The sequence below is a fragment of the Orbicella faveolata genome, unplaced genomic scaffold (genome assembly GCF_042242905.1).
Source record: "Orbicella faveolata isolate gen_17 unplaced genomic scaffold, um_ofav_v1 contig_25, whole genome shotgun sequence".
Lineage (NCBI taxonomy): Eukaryota > Metazoa > Cnidaria > Anthozoa > Scleractinia > Merulinidae > Orbicella > Orbicella faveolata.
In genome coordinates, this window is record NW_028301553.1 from 30246487 (window position 1) to 30261866 (window position 15380).

General features: G+C 38.5%; 1 protein-coding gene and 1 pseudogene across 2 annotated transcripts; one reads left to right on the plus strand and one right to left on the minus strand.

Moving 5' to 3' along the window:
• Positions 1-2826: 2826 nt before the first annotated feature.
• On the minus strand, positions 2827-11657 carry LOC110059192 (UDP-glucuronosyltransferase 2C1-like; annotated as a pseudogene). The gene is made up of 5 exons (XR_016208758.1): positions 11433-11657; positions 10563-10926; positions 9569-9772; positions 8538-8825; positions 2827-7848 (listed from the first exon to the last, which is right to left on the minus strand). The product of XR_016208758.1 is annotated as a UDP-glucuronosyltransferase 2C1-like (transcript).
• Positions 4412-6050, plus strand: LOC110059220 (orexin/Hypocretin receptor type 1-like). Its single transcript, XM_020765917.2, has one exon. The coding sequence runs from the start codon at positions 4412-4414 to the stop codon at positions 5492-5494; it is 1083 nt and encodes a 360-aa protein (XP_020621576.1). The 3' UTR covers positions 5495-6050.
• Positions 11658-15380: the final 3723 nt, after the last annotated feature.

Consider the following 15380-nt stretch of genomic DNA (forward strand, 5'->3'; position numbering starts at 1 on the left):
TCTTTCTTTCTTTCTTTCTTTCTTTCTTTCTTTCTTTCTTTCTTTCTTTCTTTCTTTCTTTCTTTCTTTCTTTCTTTCTTTCTTTCTTTCTTTCTTTCTTTCTTTCTTTCTTTCTTTCTTTCTTTCTTTCTTTCTTTCTTTCTTTCTTTCTTTCTTTCTTTCTTTCTTTCTTTCTTTCTTTCTTTCTTTCTTTCTTTCTTTCTTTCTTTCTTTCTAGCCTTATGTCAAAAAAAGAAACGTAGCAAAATATTCAGTCTAGCTCACAACAACAACAAATTTAAAAAGCAGACAAAGACCGGATGGTAATTTTAACATTGCTATCATAATAGCTTAGAATAACGACTTTAATTATGACTTCAAGTAATAAGTTCAAACATTTCTCCCCGGCGAAGTGGTCAGTGAAACCTTTGATAAGCATTTAAAGACGATTTTTTTATACACTGTTTGTCGGTGTATCTATGAACATGCCGACAAATTTTCGAAAGGATATCGAGATATGATATTGTCAGGATAACTAGAAAACAAATGTGATATCTCGTTTGATCGTGTCAGTGGCTTGTATGTCAGAGCATTCACTGAGGCGCGAATCTTTGTCTACTGGTGTAAGTTATATTTTGAATGCTATATCATTTTGATATTACCATTATTTAATATTGATCTAATATTAGTTTTGTCCTCGAACGTGGATAACAGTTTTATTCATTTACTTATTTATTTTCTTATTTTAAAGGCAGCTTCAGGAAATTCAAAATAACTCTGTTTTATTACGTTCTTGGAGCACTTTCTTGATCTCAGATTGAGGAACTGCATCACGAAATTCAAATAAATCTCTTTTACTACGTTCTTACAGCTTTTTCTTAATATCAAATTTCCAGAACAGCCGTAAAAGGAAACAGAAATAGAAAACAAAAACACTATGCTTTCCGTCTTTAATCTCGTGAACACTAGATAAAACTTTATTTGTTTTTAATTCGATTAATTAATTTTTTTATCTAAGTACCTTACATTTGGCGCCACATTATACTCTAACATGAAAAAAACAAAACTCACGTGTCTTCCTCGGGATAAAGTTACACTGACTTTTTTCCATTTAAATAACAACAATAAAAAACACTGATCATTCAGAAAACATTCGAAGAGTACATAAGTTTCCTTATTTGGCTTATCCTTGAAGACAAGATAACAGTTACAGAAAAAAAAAAAAACACACACACACACACAAGCAACTAAAACGGAATCGGAAACATAAAGGAAATAAAAAAAAAAGTTTCCTTGGCCTATAATAAGGTCACCCGTTTAATAAAGTCAACCAAAAACGCATTAATTTTCCCGGAACAAACAACTTTTTAAGATTAATATTTCCTGAGATATCATGTCAAAGGCTTGTTTGGATGGCAAGGAATACATGGAAATAATCATGGTATACTGCCATGAAATACTGCCTATGAAATAACTGCAAGAAATTGGTATGCCAGAGGGCCAACTTGTCAGGCATCGGACTTACACTATTTGTAATTAGGTCTATAGCAACATTTGGTCCTTTATTTTTACATTGTTTCGTTATTATTCAGAAAAATATAAGAAAGAAAAGGACAAAATTGAGCCGGTCACGTCTGTTTACACATAGAAATGTCCATCTGGAAAAAACCCAATTTTCAAAATAGCTGGCCACCTTTATGAATAGATAATTCTCGTTTTTTTTTTTCCCATCTGATATGAGTCACGTCTTTTCTGCGCACAAGCTCTAAAAGACATTACTCGTCCATTACCCGTAATGTAGGGTTTTTGCTAAATGGATTTTGTGTTACGAAACATGTAATAACTACATTATCTTTTGCAATACGGTATTTCTGCCTTTTGAGAGTATATAAAGGCCAGACACAAAAACAGTTTCGCCTAGACTTGTTGACTTACGTAAGTAAGCACTATCCTGACACTTCTGTACCACTGAACAATACAGAGTAACAAAAGAGAACGACGTTGACATTTCTTATAACCTAAGGTAAGGGCAATATATTAGTTTTTATATATATAGCTTGACGTTCAATACGTGAGAGTCAAAAAAGAACACCATCATCACGACGCAGGTGATAATTTTCTCAGGTCTTCTACAAATTGTCTAGGGTAAGTAATAACATGGCACTCTAAACTGATCTAAACTCATCATCAATCACAAGCAAAACAAAACAGCTTTAAAGTGAATCACAAAAAACAAAACGGTCGTGGAAAAAAAACTTAACATCAGTTTTGGATGTAGAAATTAAGTATTACGTTTTAGTAAAGCAATGAGAGCACTATCACAGCACTATTGAGATTCTTCAGAGTGCACTTGTAATTGAGACCTCTTTATGACACATCATTTGTTCCCTGTTCTTGATTATTTCTTGACTATTTTTGTATTATTTTTCTTCCTTTTTCGCTTTTTCGTACAAAAAAGTTACATCTAAGAGCAAAAACAAGATGGATGGCAAAATAAGGAGACAGAACGTAAATAGAAATAACACATTTTGTTTGCGCAATTAGCGGAAGAAATCTATATAAAGGTGCGAAAATAAATAACAAGAACAACAAAATAGTGCCATAAAGAAAAACTGTTAAAATTAGTTTAGCCTCAAAGGAAAAGAGTAATAACGTTTTGGTGTCAAAATGACCTACAGTCACTGGAAAAAAATTCCACTTGTGTTGAAGGATTTTGGTCGATGATGATTGGCAAACAACACAGGTACTTTCATTGTATACTGTCGATGGCAAAATTATCATAACTATAACGGGTACAAAATATTCACTTTGTGGGAAGCTATATTTAGATCTCATACTTTTGTACAATTTCTTCTTTGTTTTTCGCATCTTTCTGAAATTACCCTCGCGTAGAATTAATCATGCAGTGTTCTTTCGGTTATGTTACCTATGTTGTGTTTCATAATATTTCCATTTCCAAGGCTTACGTACTTCAATTTAGATTTACTGTCGGTGTGAATTATTCAACTCTTCTGTCAAATTGCGTTTCCTAAAAAGTGAGATTCCTACCTGTAGAAAACGTTTATGAGAAAATCTGAATCGATCGAAGTTGGGCTGTTTGAATTTTTCAACTATTTGGAATGTTGAAAAACAAAAGGAGAAAATAATACTGTTACTCTACCGACCCAAACATAAACATCAAACAAAAACATGTAGTATCAAGCTAATCTTGGTAATTCCAATCGGTGTTTTAAATTTTATTTCATCATTTTTTCATTTTTTTTTTGTTACCTTTTCAGAATATTGTCATAATTTTGGCCTCTTTTATTGTGCTCTAAAGTTACAATTTTGGCGGCAGACTTGGTAACTAGCTTAATTAAATTGACGTAAATCTTATTTTGCCGGCCACTTTAAATAAACTGAAATTGGAAATTAAAACAAACACTAAAGAAAAAAGAAATAAACAAGTTACAAGCTGGAAGTGTGCCGTTATATGTGGAAAGAACGTTGCTTTTTACTGCCGCTTTAAGGGGAAATTAGACAGTCCTCATTTGATTTCAACTAAAGCTGAAACACATAAGGCAATAGTAGTAATAAACAAAATAAAAGACACCATTATTTCTTTCGTTTTTTTAAAATTATTCATTGTTGATTTTGTAAACATGAGAAGTACAGTGTCAGCGAAACCTTTGAACAGCATAAACTTGAAATTAAATCACAAAATAACAAACATCGAGAAACCACTCATCACATACTAAGCGACTACTTGTCGCCACTAATATAATACTAATAAATACAAACCTGCCCGCAAGCTAGACAAGAGAAAAGAACATCTCAATCTAACTATCATCTGTCATTTTATATTCGTTTTTCCAACCACCTTCAAGCGAGTAGCGACTGATATTTTATTTTGTTGCATTTAACGCTTCCCCTTTAAGGTAGCAGTGTATTAAATAATCATTACTTGAATCGCAATACGTGATGCACTTAATCACAACAAGTACACACAACCGATCAATTGAGTTTGTACGTGCATGTCTTGTTTGTTAGGAGTCTGCGGGGGCTTTTCATAAAATACAACGTCAAAGAAAGATAACGATAAGTAACAATTGGACGGCGAAGACATGCACAAACAGACGATAAAAAAAACAAAAAACAAAAAAAAACCAAAAACATTGAACAGGAACTGATTAAGTAACAATCAAAATACTATACAGGCAAAAACTAACGAGTTAGTTTTTGCCTGTATATGTTTATCTAAATCACTGTTGATTAGAATCAAAATAATAGCGGCTAGTTCACCGTGAGGAGACTTTAGGGCTGAATAGAACTGACACAATTAAGTTTGTGTGCTTTTTTTCTTTCAGAGAGAAGTGACAAATTTTTTACAAGCTTATCACGAGATCATTGCTGTATGCAATCAGTGTTTGCATCTTAACTGAAGAAGAAAAAGATGAAAACAAGATTTAATAGTTCTGGTACACCGGGAGAATTCCCAACCCTAAATTCATCAATGACAAACTGGAACACGGCGACAACGCAGGATTCCGAATTGATGACGGCAGATTTGAGAGCGCTTAAGCTGACTCTGTACGTGATTATCTTCCTTGTAAGTGCAGTCGGTAATTCTCTTGTCTGCACAGTTATTTTACGAAGGAAAAAGATGAAAACAGTCACAAACTACTTCATATTGAACCTAGCCATTGCGGACTTGACACTGACTTGCATCTGTATTCCTTTCGATATTCCCGTGCAAGAAATGAACAACAAATGGCCATATGGGGCGCTGCTGTGTAAAGTTATATACCCACTACAAACGTCGGCACTTTTTGCATCCATATACACCCTAACGGCTGTCAGCTTATCGCGTTACTGGGCGATAAACCACCCACTTCGTCAGCAGCTTACCATCAAAAACGCCAAATGGATCATCTTCGGAATATGGATTGCGTCGCTGATTTCGGTCACACCGTACACGAGCGTCTTGAAAAAGAACGATGAATCAGGCCAGTGCGACGAGAATTGGCCTAGTGCGAGTGCAAGAAAAACTTACACGGCTTGCCTATTTGTCTTTGAATACCTCTTCCCGTTGACCGTAATTGCGGGTGCATACGTCAGCATCGGTTGGGAGCTTGCCCGACGCGCAAGGAACGGCAATCGTTACTTGCAAGATCTTCAAGCGGACGAAGCGAAGAAAGTCGTGCGCATGCTTAAAGTAGTGACGCTGATGTTTGCGGTGTGCGTTTTGCCAACCAACGTTATGTGGCTTTGGCTGGACTTTGGCAACGCTGCTCAATACGATAAATTCTGGGACCTTGTTGCTTTCTGCAACATAATAACGTTTGCAAACAGTGCAGCCAATCCAATTTGCTATACCATCCTAAACGAAAGCTATCGTAATGCGTTCAAAGATCATCTGTCAAAAATATTTTACAAGATCGTCGGAAGGCCTACTGGGGTTCGAGAGGAATTTGCGAACATCGCTGAGGGCCAAAAGAAAACTCGAACTGCTACAATGAGTTCTGCTTTGTTATAACCATAAAAAAGGTCTGCTTTTTCTTTGTCCTTGGGCCCTGCTATGAAATCCTCACATTCTGTAAGACACAATCCATTAACATTTGGCATTTCATGCCAGCCATCGGTGCTACCCTCTGTACACCCCCAGGAATTCTTGACTGCTGTACATTCAACTTATGAATATTCGTTTTTAACATCGTGGTGGACACCGTAAAGCGTAATTTGATGAGGTTGTTTCTTTCAGTCTTATGCATAATCTTACTTTATTATTTTTATTATTATTATTATTTTTTTAGATCAGCTCTGTAAAAAGAATACTGACCAGGGCGTCCGTACGACATTTTTTGGGGAACTAAGTCGTGTTGCCAAGCAATATATTGGCACTTAGGATTTCTTCGTGGACACAATAGCGTCAAATTTCACAAACATGTGCCGACCCAGTTTTAGGTTACAAAACTCCAAAGGCTTTACAATAGGGACTCGTACCTATCTCAGGAGATCATGGTGCGAACGAAGAGGGTTTAAAATTTGTGTGCTTAATTGAAAATTATGAATAAAGAGAGACTTGATAATTATATGTTATATCTTCTATTATCTCAGAGCTTTTAAGCTTTCAATAGTAACTAAAGTTTTAATATGGTAGAAAATGTACTGTTCTATTTACAAATTGATTGTAATTTGATGGAATTTGCGAAAAAAATGTTCTTTTCCTTTCACTCTAGCTCAATATTGTTATTTATTGTCCCAAAATATTGTCAGAATGGTTTATAAATTGAATCGCAGTACTATCCGGGATAAATTTGTTTGGTCTGGTAAGAAGTAACTGTTGAGTAGCAATCCATCTTTCGCAGAATTCGGTTACAGCGGTTTTCACTTGAGTGTTGAAAGTAATTCGCTTTTGCTTTGGTTTTCAATAACCTCGTTTAGCAATTGGCTAAAAACTCGCCCACTTTGCCAGCCAATCAGAAGTAAAACCAATCCTGACTCGCTCGAGACGTTTTCCCGCGCTTAGCGTCAGCTACATGTATCTGCTTCGATTTTTGATTGGTTCACTGGAAGCTCTGTCTTGCTTGTGTTTGGTTTAGCGACACTCAGTTAAAAACTGTTCTAGCTTTGTCTGACATTTTTATAGGTCTTGCTTTGACTCAGATGTATGGAAAGCGCAGTCAAACTTAATGATTAACACCAACCTTTTTCCTATTATATATCTTTAGAAATACATACAAAATATTATACTAACTATAATTACTGCTTAAAAACAAACAAACAAAAAAGAAAAACAACAACAACAACAACAGCAACAACAACAAAAAACACCTCCTAAGCATCCTAAGCATCTCCTAACCTCCTAAGCATCTCCATTTTGTTTTAAGTTTCTCAGTTCAGATTTTTCCTCCCTCTCATTCCTATTACAGTAACCTGATTTCTAGAATTTGTTTAAGAAGTGCTATTCATTTATATAACAACTAAACTGTTGATTGGGTTAGTTTTCTTTTCCGAGACACTTTCCCCTTTCCCTTCATTCACTGTTTGTCAAAGCAACTTGCCCCGACAGAAAGTAATTCAAACCAAATATTGAAGGTGAGGGAACGAGGCACTAACTGACGTGAGTGTCGCAATCTTGAGAGGAGGGTGTCCGCGTTTAGTTTGACGTGGATTTGGATGTGGATTTTTGGTACGTTTAATAAACCCCTCATTTAGGGAATTCCTATAAAATGTTTAGTTTTCAATTACACTCTTTGCCTCTCTCATAAACGTGATGTCGGCCGGTTGGAAAGAGTGAAACCGACTAAAGAAATATCAGCAAATTAACAAATGAATAACTCCAGGAGAGCCTTGATTACCGATGTCTTCCCTGTAACTGTCATTTTGCATCATAGACGTCGTTATAAGGGTTGATGTTTGATGTAGATGTCAGAGTCATTCGAAGATGTACACGAAGCGTAATCAACTTAGCAACACCCTGTTAGAAAGGCAACGGCGCCATTTTTCCGCCAAAACGCAAATGAAAATTGCTGCTGAGCACCTCAATGACTTTTCACGCAGTAATCTAATCTATTTCCTACATGTATGTCATAAATCGTATAGACCTCTCACTCCTCTGCTTTCATGCCATCACTTTTACGACAAAACTTGCATAAACAACGACAGCAAAACTTAAGAAACGTCAAAGTGCAAGTAACAATAAACAAAACAAAAAGTGCAACGTCTATTGAATACTCCCGGTACCATGGCATGTTGAAGGACTGGACTCGAAGGTGGGATGCTCCGTTATGCCTATGCACAAATTCTATCCAATCACCTGTCAGTTCCAGGGGGGTCCGACGTTGGTCTTTTATGAGACGAGAGACACGTGTAGCATTTTGCTTGAAACTGTGGAGAGAGCGACAGCATGTTAACATAAAAAAGAAATTTCTCCATTTTGTAAAACAGTTATAATGTTCGTTGATTAATGTAAATGCATCTACTGATGACGTTAAGGGGAATTTGACAGATAACTTCAAGGAGCATTGACGCAAATTCCAAACGCTTCTAAATTTTTGGAAACTATTCAGCCCCGAGTGCCTTTATAAAGGTTGGTTTCAATATTCTGAAAATCAAAATTTTCTTACTAACATTATACACAAACAAAGTTTAAACAACGTTAAAGCGAAGTTTACATAAATTTCAAGATAGCCATCAGTAGTATAGTAACACAACACCAAAGAGTCACTCTAAGAACTTGTCGTGTGTCATCAGTCAACAATGCTGGCGATCCGCCCAATAACGCTTATTACTTGCCGTCAAGGATAAGGTTTTGCATTCATTTGGTTGTGTGGTTAGTTGGTTTTAGTTGGTTTCTGTCTCATTGTTCATTACTTTTTATTAACAGTGTAAGGCAGCGGTGTCAGGCAATTTTAATTGGAATAGCTTTGACAACTTTCTTTGATAGCTAGTTTTCGTGGCTTTCCAAGAAGAGACGTAACTATTACACAGACCAAGTTAGACGACTCATAAACAAAGTCTTCAGGGAGGTGCGTTGGACGTTTGATATTAATATATATATTTTTTGGATAATATACCTCGGCTCAGACAAAACTCGTGAAATAGACGTGTACAGCTCGTCTTCAGTAACGGTATTCATATCTACCAAAGACCCATGCCCGCTCGTGTGATCTGCCCGGCATTTTCAGGTTGATCACTCCACAAAGGGAAGCCAACAACAGGTACACCATGGTAGGCAGCCTCATAAATGCTGTTGTGACCAACGTGAGGAAGGAACAACCTTGTTTTGGCGTGTCCAAGGATATCGTTCTGTGGAATCCAGTCGACAGTCTTGATGTTAGACAGTTTAGTGCTCAAAAGGCTCTCTGTTAAGTTGAAAAATAGTGAAATCAAGTGTAACATCCCTGGACGCTAGTAATAACAAAAACAAACTAGTAAATGTGGCTTTACTCTGTCTTGATGTGCAAACACAAAGGAAAATTTAAAAAAAAATGTTCAGAGGTTAACGAAAATGTGCTCTACTGCAATTCAGCCAACCTTTTTAATTAATTGTATCATTTTTTGACATAAATGCTGAAGAAATGTATTTTCCTTTTAAAGTGCAATTTTGAGTTAGTTTGTAAGGGAGGAAATTAAACGTTAACACGGCAGAAAAACTGAGCTAGAAGCATAGAAATGGTCCAGAAAAATGGACTACGATGTGACGTTTTGCTCTATAAGAAAAATCATACTAAGACACTTTCCGAGAATGGATTTTTCGCGACATACATTACATTAGGTAATCGAATTAAACATTGGTGATTACTAAGTTGATGTGATATTTTTTAAAGCAATGGAAGTGGAGGTTGCGCTGAAAGGTTAAGCCCCTGGTGTTAAGGCTACTATTTTGTCATGATGACAATCAGTCTTTATTCAAGAGAAGGTAGTTGGTGATCGTACATAGAAATGTCTTATCCACATACAGTCATCTGGTTACCAAACAAGAACTATCAAGTAAAGCGCATTGGTAATTTACTACTTTAAACTGCAAAAACAAAGCACTTTGATTATGCCAAACTATCTTATATATTTTTCTAATTTCATTTTCTAAAACTGAAAATAGAAATACCTTTAATCTTCCACAAGACCTTCTGCTTCATTCTACCAAGCACTATAGCTAACATCCTCAACGTTTGCGTTGGCAAGGTAGATACCATCGAGCCGAAGGCGACCACAACAACACCATCATCTCCAGAGTTCGTCATAAAGCTCTCCAGCTCAGGAGGAAGGGTTTTAGCAGGTCGAGGTAAAAGTGGTCCTGTTACTATTAACGCTGTCATGAGTAAAACAAAAGAAAGAAAATGAAAAATTACTTTGCAGGAGTAGCGGAAAGCAAAAGCGGTTTGTCAAGAATGGTTAGCCACAACCTCTTTTCCCAACACCTCTGGTGCACTCTGATAAGGTCATGCGACTTGTTTAAACACGACGTTCAGGTCATCAATATATATGAAAAATAACGTTACATTGACGACACTGGGCGATCACTTACTCTTCATCTCTCTCTCTCTCTCTCTCTCTCTCTCTCTCTCTCTCTCTCTCTCTCTCTCTCTCTCTCTCTCTCTTGCATAGAGTACGTCACGAAGACGCTACAGACGATGTCCTGCATGGTCGAATGTGGATGTACAATAGAATCTTCCCTTCCCCCCACCCCCAAATTCATGTCGACCGGTTTTCGTACTTGTATGATTTTGAATACAAGGAGCTTTCGTTATCCTTATCGATATCGCATCTCTTTCAGAAGATGTCCAGGCCAATTGCTCCAGCTTGGATTTTTTCGTTATGACTTGCAGTGTGAATACCCCAACTAAGGCCACCCAGGGAAATTCTTTTGACATTGACCACTTAAAAAAAGCATAATACGATTATATACCACTTTATAACAGCTGTTGAGAGGGACAATTTCTGGACAGCATGCATGTTATTTCTCAACCAAGAGTAATAGTATCAAATGTGGCCGGTTATTCCCCCTCTTTGATCGATTTTAGCCATGCCTGTATATTACTTCACTCTTGGAAAAGGAAACAAAAAGCAGAAATTAAAATAAATACTATTACAGTACTAACCGGGTGTAAGAGGCCTTGGGAAATCCAAAGCAAAATGACTTTGGACAAAAACCACTTCTGCTTTCCCTAACGACTCCCCCGTGCTAACATCTGGTTTAATATTATACTGTTCCTTTACTTTGTCCATGGTAGGAAACATGAATACTCGGCCAATGATATTAGCCAATAAAAACCCTGCAACGTTGATCAAACGTTCAGTAAAGGTCATGTTGTCGTCTAGACCAGTAAACGGTTGAGGGGCATACGATAAAGGATTAGAGCTCTTGAAAACTGGCAACATGGCGTGGGTTAGACCTGACGGGCAAACCAAGACGAGTTTCACATTGAAGAACTCTGCTACAAGTCCACTGCAACATTGTTCATTCTTAATTTATGTAGTATTACATATATCATTTGGTTAAAATGGATCCGCTTAAATCATAACGTGCGCCTTTGCACAACTTTCCTCCCTACAATCTCGTTGTATAAATATTGGCCATGCATGAAGTAATTTCTGCAACCTCGAAGAGATGAATTTAGAATTAAAATATATAAACAGTAGAAGCTGGCATTTGCGTTCTTCGATATGAAGACCTATCCAAGAGCTTTATTTTATTTACTCGTGATTTTTGAAGCTAAACTCTACTTCGGAGATTAATCGGTAGTTTCTACCGCTGCATTATTGTAGGTGCTTCCATTTACAATGTTTTTAGTCAAATGCTATTTTTACGCAAGTAAGCGAAGTTAACCCGGTGATAAAAGACGATTCAGATTAGGCAGGAGCGAATTAAGACACAGAGAATGTAGAAAATATTATGAGCACGATAACAGAGAACATCGGTTACTAAATGTGTGAACAAAATATCAAGCTATATCAGTGAACGGCCATACCTTGAGTCCTCGATTTGCAAGTTCTTCGCCGATGCGCTTGAACAAGAAATAGTGACTGCTTCCAAACAAAGGAGTAAGGATAACATCTTCTGCTTTAGTATAGCCAGGAAAGCAAAGAGAAGCGCACAGAAATGCGACTGAAAATCCTAGATTCATTCCAGTGGACGCCATTTTGTCATACTCTTGCAAATCACGCAATACGCCTGTGTTACGTATATGGTTTGTCTTACCATATTTGGAGTAAACATGTGCGTTCTAGTTCTATGTAGCTTACATGAAGTACGCATTAAACGAGTTGAGTTGCATTGCAAATGGCGTCTTGTCGTGCCATCCGTAACATGGTGTCAGAAGTGTTTTGTTGATCTTATGGCGAGCGGCAGCGCTCAAGATTACGTCTTCTGGTTGATATTCAGTCAAAGCAGTCACTGAAGCGAAACGAAGCGACAATTCCTTGATTTACGGTACATACAGCGAATTTCAACATCGACCACGTGCGTTGAAACCCAGCGAAACGATGTCAGACACCGAACAAGATCCTCCACCACCAGCTCCACCGCAAGCTCCACAGCCTACTCCCCCGCCTCAAGTCCTCAGTTTTCCTTCAAATTTTCCAGTACCAAGCGCTATGGTTTGTCGTGGAGATATCACGAGCAACTGGGAATTTTTTAAGCAACAATGGCAAGATTATGAGGTAGCAACGGGTTTGGATCAGAAGAGTCAATCGATCCGATTAGCAACCTTCCGTTCTGTTATGGGAAAGGAGTGTCTGCAAATTTTCCTGAATCTGAATTTTGGCACCGAAGTACTGACGATAACTTCAGCATTGAAGGCGCTGGAAAACTATTTCCTACCAAAGAGAAATGTCGTCTATGAGAGGTATGTCTTTAACTCTTGCATTCAAGTACCCGAAGAAACTGTTGATTGCTATGTCAATAGATTAAGAAAACTCGCAGCATCGTGTCAGTTTGGAGCACTTGCAGAAGAAATGATACGTGACCGGCTAGTTATTGGTATACAAGATAAGGGTACAAAAGCTAGATTGCTCAGAGAGAAAGATTTGTCTTTGGATAAAGCTCTTGACATGTGTAAATCAAGTGAAATAACGAATAAGCAGCTAAAGTCGATTCAAAAGGATGAGAAACAAAACAATGAGGAACTGAACTTAGTTCATGTGAAGCGTAAACCGATGCAAGGCAAGATGCCTTCTCATCCGAAGAAACCACCAAATCCAAAGAAACCTGACAAAAAATGGAAATGTAAATATTGTGGCCAACAAAAGAAGCATGCCAAGCAGACAGAATGTCCAGCTTATGGTCAACAATGTCGCAATTGTAAAAGAATGAACCACTTCGCCAAAGTGTGTCAGGCAGGCAAAGAGAAGGTTCATGTCGCTGAAGTGGCAGAAGGTTACGAGTCTGAGGAATCATTATTGAAGATAGAAGAAATTACTGCAATTAATGGTAGTGGTAAACAGTTGACATCCAGTATTACCTTTGTGATAGAAGAGCAGTACAAAGAGCAACTAGTATGTCAGTTGCACACTGGTGCAACTTGTAATGTGATCAGTCACAGAAATTTAGTTCAGCTGTTGCAGAATGGTGATCCCCCCTTGTCTAAGTCCAATGCCCAGCTAAAGCTATTTGATGGTAGCTTGATGAAGCCTGTAGGTGAGACCACACTCACAGCAGAGAGAAGGGGCAAGCGTCTGGACCTGAGATTCCAAGTTGTTGAGAGTTCTAACAAACCCCTCTTATCGGCTGAGGCTTGTGAGCAGTTGGGACTTCTCAAAGTGGATATAGATCCTGAAGAGTCCATTCATGTCCTGAAAAGCAGTAGTAACCTGACCAGAGATCAGATTCTTGTTCAGTACAAAGATGTTTTTGAAGGGTTAGGCCATATTGGTGATACAACCATTATCACAGACCCCAGCGTAAAACCAGTGCAGCATTCTCCGCGCCGAGTGCCAGTTCCCCTGCGTGATAAGGTCAAGGCCAAACTTGATGATCTGGAAAGGAAAGGAATCGTGGAGAAAGTCACAGTACCGACCGACTGGATTAGCAGTATGGTGGTTGTCGCAACACCAAATAAGATTAGGATTTGTTTGGATCCTAAAGATCTTAACAAGGCAGTCATCCGTCCAAAGTACCAAATGCCTACTCTATATGAGTTGTTGCCCAAGCTTAGCAATGCCAAAGTGTTTAGTACCTTAGATGCTAAAGATGGGTTTTACCAGGTTGGATTAGATGAGAGCAGCAGTCTCAAGACAACATTCTGGACTCCCTTTGGGCGTTACAAGTATTTGAGGCTACCCTTTGGTATCAACCTGGCTCCAGAAGAGTTCGAATGCAAATTGCATGAGAAGCTTGATAGTCTTCCCGGTGTAGAAGTGATAAGAGATGACATATTGGTCATGGGCTATGGAGAGAATGATGAAGAAGCAAATCGAAATCATGATGAGAACTTGATTCGTCTGCTAGAGCAAGCTCGAAAAGCCAATCTGCGTCTAAACAGCAGCAAGTTGAACCTCAAGAAGTCTGAAGTCAGATTCATGGGACACTTGATCACCAAAGATGGGTTACAGCCAGATCCTGAGAAAGTGAAGGCAGTTCAGGAAATGCCGAGACCTACATCCAAGAAGGAACTCCTGAGTCTCTTAGGATTCGTTAATTACTTGGCAAAGTTTCTCCCTAGGTTATCAGAGGTCGCCCAGCCACTGAGAGAGATGACAGCAAAGGATGCAAAGTTCATCTGGTCCCAGCATCATGAGACAGCATTTCAGGAAGTGCGAGAGCTTGTAGTCAAACACCCTGTGCTCAAGTATTATGACCTTCAAGAAGAAGTCACAGTGCAATGTGATGCGAGTGAATACGGGTTAGAAGCAGCTTTATTACAAAACGGCCAGCCAGTTGCTTTTGCTTCACGGTCCCTATCACAGACTGAGAGGCAATACGCTCAAATCGAGAAAGAGTGTTTAGCGATTGTCTCCTCCTGCGAAAGGTTCAGTCAATACCTCGCCGGTCGTAAAAAGATAACGGTTGAGTCAGATGACAAACCCTTACAGTCCATTTTCCAGAAGTCAATCCTCTCTGCTCCATGTCGACTACAAAGAATGATGTTGAGGCTACAGCGCTTTAACCTAGAGGTTAAGTACAAGCCAGGTGCACAGATGTATGTTGCCGATCACTTGTCTCGAGCCTCGCTTGCTGTCAAGAAGGAGATGACAGACAACTTTCAAGTTTTCGCTCTTGAACTGGAAACACTTACTCCCTTTGATTCCATCAAAGTGGCTCCAGAAAGGTTAACTCAGCTGCAGAAGTGCACAGCACAAGACCTCGTCTTAGAGAGCCTGAAGACCACTGTTCTAACAGGATGGCCTGAGAGAAGAGAGCAATGCCCAGTACAAGTTCGTGACTACTGGAACTATAGAGAAGAGATTTCACTCCACAATGGTATTCTATTTAAGAGTCAGAGAGTGATTGTCCCCAAAGCCATGAGGCCAGAGATGCTCTCAAGAATTCATTCAAGCCATCAAGGAGTCGCATCATGCCTAAGAAAGGCCAAAGACATCGTGTTCTGGCCTGGAATGAATTCAGAAGTCAAAGCCCTGGTTGAGAGATGTGCTGTCTGTGCCGAGTTTCAGGCTAGGAATGCTAGTCAGCCAATGCAGTCTCGTCAACTTCCAGACAGACCTTGGAGTAAAGTGGCTACAGATTTGTTCACTGTTAGTGGAAAGAATTACCTCACAGTCGTTGACTATTACTCAGATTTTGTAGAAGTTAGTGAACTTGAAGATACCACCTCACGTGCAGTTATACAAGTACTCAAAGAACAATTCAGTAGACATGGAATCCCGGACACTGTTGCCTCAGACAACGGATCACAGTACAGCAGTCAAGAATTTCACGAGTTCTCACTCAGCTGGGAATTTAACCATGTGACATCATCACC